This window comes from Malus domestica, chromosome 13, assembly GCF_042453785.1.
Source record: "Malus domestica chromosome 13, GDT2T_hap1".
Taxonomy (NCBI): domain Eukaryota; kingdom Viridiplantae; phylum Streptophyta; class Magnoliopsida; order Rosales; family Rosaceae; genus Malus; species Malus domestica.
In genome coordinates, this window is record NC_091673.1 from 15,273,848 (window position 1) to 15,283,458 (window position 9,611).

The 9,611-nt window shown below is 36.2% G+C and overlaps 1 protein-coding gene across 2 annotated transcripts; it reads left to right on the top strand.

Moving 5' to 3' along the window:
- The first annotated feature begins 4,643 nt into the window (after positions 1 to 4,643).
- LOC114820721 (stem-specific protein TSJT1-like) lies at positions 4,644 to 8,909 on the top strand. 2 transcript variants are annotated; one of them, XM_029091939.2, is made up of 5 exons: positions 4,644 to 5,089; positions 7,269 to 7,509; positions 7,613 to 7,733; positions 7,897 to 8,006; positions 8,610 to 8,909. In XM_029091939.2, exons 1-5 carry the CDS (start codon positions 4,887 to 4,889, stop codon positions 8,643 to 8,645), a joined length of 711 nt encoding a protein of 236 aa, XP_028947772.2. In that variant the 5' UTR covers positions 4,644 to 4,886; the 3' UTR covers positions 8,646 to 8,909. The 2 variants fall into 2 exon arrangements, with proteins under 2 accessions (XP_028947772.2, XP_070666832.1); XM_070810731.1 differs by having other exon boundaries at positions 4,776 to 5,089; positions 7,897 to 8,079; positions 8,143 to 8,909.
- Positions 8,910 to 9,611: the final 702 nt, after the last annotated feature.

Consider the following 9,611-nt stretch of genomic DNA (forward strand, 5'->3'; position numbering starts at 1 on the left):
CCTTTAGAACAACATCCTAAAGTCTCATTACGATCCAACGGTCGGATTTCCGCCAATTGCCAAAACTAAGTGGCGGTTAACCTTTTATTTCATGAACTTACAAATTCAATTCGGGAAGATCTGTAAGTACTTATGGTCCTCAAATATTATGTACTAAAACATATTAAAGTTTGGTGACAATTCCACAGTTGGATCGTCGATTCACATAAATACCTATTAACGTATCGAAGAGAATTTAGGTTCCAATGATCAACCTACATCATTCAAATATCAAAACTGAATTCAAGATATTTAACATAGCCTAAAAATAGCATTGGCGGCCCACTAGCCTCGTGCCGCCGCATACACCACCGTGAGTGGCGGTAGGCCGCCCCGACTTTTCGGAAAATCCAACTATTTCCAAAAATTACCAAATTCCACAGAAATGAAGATATCAATGAGTAGAGCAAGTTTTATACCTGTGGCCATGTCCAATTTGGCCAGAAAACATCTCAAATTGGCCACAACCCGCCGGAAACCCTAGAAATGGGTGCTCTTGATTTGTCCCCAATTCGACTTCGACGCTCCATTCAATGATTGGGCATTGTTCTAAGCCTCAAAGGAAGTCTATTGGTGGTGGCAATTGGAAGAAATCATTTCACAATTGATGGACTTTGGGCAATATCTCCCGTGGCACCCATCACTATTTTTGTACCAAAATACTATCAAATCCCCTCTAATTTTTGGCGGAACAAGAAGAGAAAGGGCCAAGGTGATGATTGGGAGCAGTTTATAGGTCCAATTCGTCGGAAAATTGGACGAGAAACGGCGAGGAGCCACCGGTTTGAGGAAACAGGTTGCACGGATCAAGGAAGACCCGTTTGGGTTCCTTCATTTTCTTCTTCTCTCCTTTCCTCCTGCTCTCCTTCCCATTGGTCCTCCTTTCTCCTCCCTCTTTCCCCGATTGATCTCCCCCTTTTCTTCCATTTTCTCCACTCTTTCGCTGCCATCAGGCAGCACCTACTTCCTCTCTTTTTTTCCACACACCATGCATATATTTCACTTTGTATTAATAATAATAAAAACACAATGTAAAAATAATTAAAATAATACTTCATTCCAAATACCTTCGGGTTCGTAACTCAATAAAACTTTAACCGTAACTCCACAATCACTTCTACCTGTGCCTACGCATCCGTAAGATCAAGCTCTATCCGAATATATCAAGAAACATGACAAAATATACGAGAATCACACACGTCCTCGAAAAATTGCGCTTTGCCCATAGGGCATTTCCGTCATTTCATGTATTAAAATTATAAAAATCATAATTTTTAGGGACAGACTGTTACATTGAGGATCTATCATATAATGCCCATTCTTTTCTTAATATGAGATTAATACTCTCAACAGAGCATTCATCTTGTTATATCAAAGTTCATTTCCAATAAAGAATATACTATGAAGATTAGTACAACTTAATAGGTTGTAAAACCGGTGGTTTATTTCTTATTGAGAGATTTCTAGTGATAGTCAAGGGATGATATATAGCTTCGTGTTCACTTATCACTCATATGGGGTACGCGTAGGAGAATTATAGTTTAACTTTTGGTAATGTTTTCTTGTGCACATAATCTTTTCCAAGTTTATTTTATAGGAAAAAAAACACATTTACGGTTAGGGAAGAAGATTTTTTACAAGCAGATAGAGTGCTTTCGTGCAACATCTTTAAAACCTTACAAATGATTTGAATCCGGTTGAAACAAAACAAATATCACGAATCAACAAATTACACATTATTAATTGAGTATAATGCTAGGAGATTTATATTTTTGATGACATTGGAGCGTCACACAAAATAACAAATGATGCATATAACTTATATCGATCCAATTATATAAACTCATTATTTGATATTACATTTACACATCAATTGACAGGTCAAATGGTACACTGATATAGTACAAAAATGTAAAACCCTAATATTTTTCTTATTAATTACTATCTTCAAGCAATAAGTCCAACATTATATTTGAAGGATCTTCAAACGCAAACTTTCTCATGCGACCTTTTCATACCATATCGAGCTAGTCGATTTGCTACTATGTATATCATTTTAAAGTCTAGAATTGAGCAATTTTATTAGGTTTAAAATTTAGGATAATACCGAAAAAAGACATAAATAGAAACTTTGGTTATATAGTGATCATCTTTTCGGACCATATTTTGTAAATCACATAATGTGACAGTTGATGGCTAAATTTCTTCTTTAAATCATCAAAATAAAATTCAACCATCAATAGTTACATCACATGGTTTATAAGATATGCTCTAAACAAATGGCCTCCCTAGCACTTTTGAGATCGTTAATTATGTCATTGATATCAAATTTTTGTTTCGCTTTGATACATCGTATTGTTATAATTTGTTTCCCACTATTATGATCATTATCATTATCATTTTTCTTTAGTTTTCTTTAATTAAAAGAACATAGTATTATTTTATTGACACTTTAAAAAAATCATGCACTTCTTTTTTATGATAAAAACACTTTAGTGATAAAGTATTGCATGATACACAATCGAAACGTTAACATCATAAGTAAAAATTTAATTGTTTTTAAAAGATTCTATGCCTGATTACAATCATAGGGTAAAAAAACAAACTTGATAGAAACGATGAGCAAAAGTAGTTAACTGATGAAACATGTTTAAGAATCTTTGCAACCAAAACCTAAAACCTAACTAAGCAACACTAAACTCGAGATACTAAAGCAAAGAGTAAATTGTAGCAATTGTTCCTGAACTTTAATCAAATTAGAGTAATGGTCCTTCAACTAAAAATCCATTACCATTGGTCCCTCAATCCATCAAAACGTGTAGTTATGATCAATTTCGTCAACTTCGTCAGAATTTTGTCAAAATGAGTTATGTTAGAAGGACCATTACTACAATTGGATTAAAGTTGAGGGACTATTTCTCCAGTTTGATTAAAGTTGAGGAATCATTGGTAATTGATTTTTAGTTGAGGGACTATAGCTACATGTTTTAATGAGTCAATGGATCAATGGTGTAACATTCCATATCGCCCAGGGAAGTGGATCATGTATGCCTTATATGTATATTCTCATCTCTACCTAGCATGAAGTCTTTTGGGAGCTCACTAGCTTCGGGTTCCGTAGGAACTTCGAAGTTAAGCGAGTTCGGGCGAGAGCATTCCTAGGGTGGATGACCCACTGGGAAGTTCTCATGTGAGTTCCCAGAAACAAAACCGTGAGGACATGGTTGGGGCCCAAAGCAGACAATATCGTGCTACGGTAGAGTTGGATTGTAACATCCCATATCGCCCTGGGGAGTGGATCCTGTAAGCCTTATATGTATATTCCTATCTCTACCTAGCACGAGGCTTTTTGGGAGCTTACCGGCTTCGGGTTCCGTAGGAACTTCGAAGTTAAGCGAGTTCGGGAAAGAGAATGGACGGGTGACCCACTGAGAAGTTCTTGTGTGTGTTCCCCGAAACAAAATCGTGAGGGCGTGGTTGGGGCCCAAAGTGGACAATATCGTGCTACGGTGGAGTCGAGCCCGAGATGTGGTGAGGACCTAGGCGGGGATGTGACAAATGGTAATTGATTTTTAGTTGAGGGATCATTGCTCCAATTGAGTTAAAGTTAATGGATCATTGCTACAATTTACTCTTAAAGCAAAACTTAGAAAGAGGTATTGAAAACAAAAAAATAAAAGTGCTTAAAGCAAGAGAAATGGTCGCTATTCTGATGTTGTAACTTGTAAGTTTGTAACCGGAAAAAGCAAAATAAAAACAATATTGAGTAAATGGCAAGTAATTAAACCTACTTCAAGTTTCCAACACCGGCAAAACAAAATGTTGTTGAAGGATATCAAATTTCCAACATTTACCAAATAACAAATCTTGTTTTTGTTTTTGTTGGTAAGAAATATATATATATATATTCCTTCTGTTGTGTTGGTTTAAACAGATAAGAAATTGTTGTTGAAGAAATCATATTTTCACATTTACCAAAACATCCCTCTGTGGTTAGGTTCCGAGGCAAACAACTCCGGTAATTTCGCAACAAATCCAGAAAACCCAAGAAATGTCCGACGTGGCACAAAAGCATGACCCTAAACTAAGGAACACCCAGACAATTCCGCACCTGACAACTCCCTCCTCACTGATTCGTGAATTTTTTACCGTGCACGGAGCACAGTAGAACATCCTATGTCGTCATATAAAGTAATACTAAAAGACATTAATTTGTAAATTAAATTTACAAACTAAATAATGTATCGTTAATAGGTAATATCAACGTTTAAGTAATAATTTAATCATCAACACTCATATCATTTAATTTATAAAATCTTAATTATAAATTTAATCTCCTTATTAACATTATATAAACTCAGAAACGCATTCATTTTTGAATTATTAATTGTACAATTATCTTACCACTTATATAATAATATAATGTATCTCTTCATATTCCGAAGACAGTGAAAATCTCTCGACGATTCATCCCTAGGCTTGGTGGCTCGACATGTACTCATGATGCTGGCTCGTCCGCGGGTCCCACACGTCACCGGTTCGGGAATCATCGCCACCCGCAGGTCCCACCCACCACATGCCTCATCACCCTTGATTGGATTATTCCTTTGAAAAAAGCGAAAACAAACAAAAACAAAAAAATTCTATAAAAATTACAGCAGAAAAAACGCACAATCATTGCTGGCACAAAGACGAGAATACCCTCGCCCTCTTCCTATATAATAAACCCTGCCCCTCTGCTGCTAAGGATCCCATTTCCGAGTTCTCTCTTAACTCCATCGAAACTAAAAGAAAAGAGTAGATTTTCCTTTTTTTTTATTTTTTTATTTTTTAGTTAGAGATCAATCATGTTGGCTGTTTTCAGCAGCGCGATCGTGTCGCCGCCGGACGAGCTGGTGGCCGCTGGCAGCCGAACTCCGTCGCCTAAGATCACGGCGGCGTCGCTAGTCAACCGCTTCGTCCAGACCAATGTCGCCGCCGTCTCCATACAAGTCGGCGACGACGCTCAGCTGGCCTACAGTCACAGCAACGAGTCACCGTTACAGCCTAGGTAAGACAGACACACCGCATGTCGTTTCTTTACAGCTTTATCTGTAAATCACACGCTGTAGGAGATTTATTAATCGAACTGGATCAGCCAAACCACGCTCGAATTCGTAATTAATCAAACTGGAGTAAAATTGTCCAGAGCGCTCATTTTTTTTATTTATTTTTTTTATTGTAATTAATTTTATATTTTGTGTGGTTGATTTGTTGATAACGGTTGGAGACTGTGATGATCATGATTGTGAAATCGTGATGATTTTCTTGATCTGATTTTTCTCGGAGCTTCGGGATCAGCGAAGAGAGTTTTGGCGGTTAGTGCGGTGAGGGAGGTCTTGCATGACCACCAGGGGATCTTATCTATAAATAAGATTCTGTTGACTAGATTGTTTCGAATGAACCGCCACCCACCTGATCCTTCCACGTGTCAGGATCCAGTATAAGTTTCACAACAATAAAGTTACAAATGTTTGTGAGTTTTTGGTCTCTTCATTTTTTTATAAATATTTCATTTTTATTAGAGCATCTTTAAAAGATATGTCAAAATCTTAGATAGAATATCACTGTACATAATTGACATCAAAAGTTTCTTAAATCAAAGTATTATTTGCTAACTGGATTTGAAGGTTTTGTGATTTCGAGTTAAATTTGACATTAATGTTAAATTTATTTTTAATTCATTTTAATGGTAGGTCTTTTATTCCACTAACTTTTCAATTAATAAAAATTTTGTTTTAACATTTTTTTACTGATTACAACCATTTAAAACTTCATTTAAATAATAAATTAACATTTCACAATTCTGTTGAAAAAGTACAAAATTTTACATAAAGCTTCAAATTGTCACATCAGCCATCATTTATAATTTGACATCTTCTTTATAGATGATCTTAGTTGTGGTAAATATTTAAAAGAAAACTAGCGAAAAGTTATCAAAATTTTTAGTTTTAATCAAAATGATAAAATAAAGATGTAAGTAAATAGTATAAGGAGTGATTTTTTTAGTTAAAAAATATTGTTAACATTAAAAGTGAACAGTATCAGAAATGTTTCATTAAAACTTCTAAGAAGTACCAACTATATTGGGCTGTGCTGTCCGCATATACTTTTTAGCTTCACACATTTTTTCGTATTTTTTTAAAATTTATTCTATTTAACGATTAAGAATTAAGATAAGTGTGAAAGTTAAAAAAAAAAAAAAAGCTTATATATTCATTTCTATTAAATGTCGTACCCAGTGCACAAGGCTCCCGCTCCCGCTTTACGCAAGGTTTGGGAGAGGTGAATGTCGGCTAGCCTTACCCTCATTTATGGAGAGGCTGCTCCCAAGTCTCGAACCCGAGGCCTACCGCTTATGGGCGAAGGCACTTGCCATCGCACCAAATGCGACCTCTAAAGAAAAATTGTTTATTCAATGGGTTCTAAAGAAAAATTAAATACAGTAACGTTTTAGGATTCGTAAAATCAACTATACTTGGTGGGATAAGATTTTGTTGTTTATATTAAGTTCTAAAAATCTTCTCTAAAGAAGTTAAAAGTTTTAAAATTATTATTCTTCCCAATCAATCTCAAAAGTCTATTTTGAAAGAAGAATATCAATGGGGAAGTCTCCAAAGAATTGCAGTGGAAGGATCTTATGAGGAGGATGATGTAACCGGAGCGTGGGAGGGAGAGATTCTCCCCTTGCTACCGAATATCGATTTAACTGGTGTCATGGGTTCAATACCTACATGATTCAAAAAGTAAACCTAGTTGTTTAATAGCGAAGTGGTGACAAAAGATTATAGGGATCGATATTGTTTGTTAGATGTGATTTATTATTATTATTATTATTTTTTTAAACGGAATAACTGGTGTTAAGCCACGATTATCCATCATTTACGGGTCCGGAGAGGCTATGGGGATCATTACTTTTTGTTAGGTGTGATTTGATGCAAAGAAGATGGCAAGATGATATGTCATGGAGGTCTCTTAAGGGACAAGCTCTGTTTTTATCATTTCTTTTATTTTACGGATAGAGATTAAAACTTATATTAGTACTAATTTATTAGATCACAAAATTAATTTATGGCATGCATCATTGAAGGACACAGACAGTAACAGTTGTATCCATAGGTGAGGAGAGTTGGGATCATATTGGCAACTTGTACATGGACTTGTTGGTCTAATCATGTGAAAGTTTTCAGGTCATTTGCAGTGAAGGATGAGATATTCTGCTTGTTTGAGGGAGCACTTGACAACTTGGGAAGTTTGAGGCAGCAATATGGACTAGCCAAGTCTGCAAATGAAGTGATTTTGGTGATCGAGGCTTACAAGGCCCTGCGCGATCGCGCGCCTTACCCGCCAAACCATGTTGTTGGCCATCTCAGTGGAAACTTTGCTTTCATAGTATTTGACAAGTCCACCTCAACCGTGTTCGTGGCATCTGTAAGTCATCCTTCCACACCAAGCAAGCAATGATCTGCCTTGGTAAAGCTAATAGATTTGATTCGCATCTAACAACAATTGGGTTTGGTTGTAATTGTGACAGGACCAATTTGGCAAGATTCCGCTCTCGTGGGGAATTACTGCTGATGGATATGTGGCCTTTGCTGATGATGTAGAACTGCTTAAGGGTGCTTGTGGCAAGTCGCTTGCTTCATTCCCGCAAGGTGCGTAAAAGTTTTAGTGGATGCATCAGTATCCAAGTGGCACCAAAGTCTTTGAGTTTTTGGTCCACCAGTAATTTGACAAATTACGGCATGATGTATGAGTAGTTAACCAAAAAAAAAAATGACCGTTCTTTGTTAATAATGGTGTTATTAATTTGTACAGGATGTTTCTACTCCACGACGGTTGGAGGACTGAGAAGCTTTGAGAATCCTAAAAATAAGATCACTGCTGTGCCTGCTACTGATGAAGAGATATGGGGTGCAACATTTAAGGTAAATAAAAAAAGTGCTTATTTTTCGTTTTAGTAAGAGAATAGACTAAATTTTCAAGAACACCTGTTGATATGCTAAAGTAGCAGCCGGGTTCCAGCCTGATTATTCCTTCTGTAAGGTCTTTCTAGTTGGATAGGGCTTAATTTTCTATTTTGATTGACGGGATGTGTATTATTACGTCGCTAATGATAAATAGGCTGAGTGAAGAGTTATATCATATGATGCAAGAAGTATGTATTCATAATTTCATATTCAAACAAGATTGCAGTAGCATCTCAACACGAAGAGCCTTAGTTGGATAAAGTTTCAAATCTTTGCAGCGAGTTAGCTGATGATGTAAAACTGTTCCTGATTAAGGCTCTTTGGAATTGGAATGCTAAAGCATCCTCCTTTACGACACAAAAAGGAAAAAGTGTATGTTTTGAATATGAAGGTTGTCCATTGATTTGAGGATATTTAGAAGATCCGATGAGGCCAGCGACTAGGGCCAGGCATTCGTTATTTACAGGGACTAGGACCAGGACTAGGCGATGAAAATTCGCCAACTTTATTAATGTTGAGTTGGACCGCATTTGTCGTCAAATTAACGGGGCGAAATTTCAGGTGGAAGGGCCATCAGTTTTTGCAGCCACAAAGTAGAAGTTTTTCCTGATAGAGAGCTGTATCGTTGAGCCTTCAAAATCTGAATCTGTATCGGTTTCGATGGGGAAGGTTTGTACATGGCGTTGGGTGCAAGGCACACATCAGAAGCGATGTAAATAGCTGAACAAGTGAGTGAGTGTTGATAAGAGAGTGTTTCTCGTGTGGTTTCTGCTCGTTGTATTCTAAGCTTCTACTACCAATGTACAGCTATGCTTTTGATTAATTAATAATAATGTTGTATTAAGGTTTGGAGTTTTTTAATCGGGATCAATCCGCATTTCTTCTCCGTTGAATGATTGAATGAATGAATGATGAATGAATGATGAATCAGGAGTTACTATAGGAAGAAAGAAAAAGAAAAGCGGCTGATTAATTTGGCGCTTAATTCGTGTTGATTAAGGCTACTTTGGTATTGCTATGTTTTTAAAAAAAACTATTTCAATTATGCTGTAAGAATAAACAGCTGTAAAATGAAATAGTGATGTTATTTTCACCCTAATGTCTTATCTTCCCACACCTTTTAATGAATTTTTTAATTACAAATTTGTTCATTTACAAAGATAAGGACATTAATTATCTTGCTTTTCTTAATTAAAAAAAAAAAAACAAGTTGGGTCTACGAAAGAGGTAGAAGATTATGCTTCCATTGAAAATGTAGAAGATTATGTTCACGAATTTAATTAAAGAACTCTACATAATTTCCTACTTGGATTATGAGTAATAACATGGTAAATCTAATTTATATTCACAATGTCTAATGTGGGTAATTCTCATTCACTCGAATCTAGAGTTCCAAACTAACCTTATGGAAATGAGCAAAAGTAAGGATTACGGACCACTCAACGGAATCCAACTAAAATATGGCACCTACCAAAATGTACCAAGTACAACTAATCACCTCCTAGAATGCATATGGTCCCCCATTGCGGATATACCAAGCAAAACCATAGGCATAATTTACCC

Coding starts and splice junctions, on each gene's coding strand:
- LOC114820721 (XM_029091939.2), top strand. CDS start 4,887: ATGTTGGCTGTTTTCAGCAGCGCGATCGTGTCGCCGCCGGACGAGCTG. Junction 5,090..7,268: donor GAGTCACCGTTACAGCCTAG/GTAAGACAGACA, acceptor GAAAGTTTTCAG/GTCATTTGCAGTGAAGGATG. Junction 7,510..7,612: donor CAACCGTGTTCGTGGCATCT/GTAAGTCATCCT, acceptor TAATTGTGACAG/GACCAATTTGGCAAGATTCC.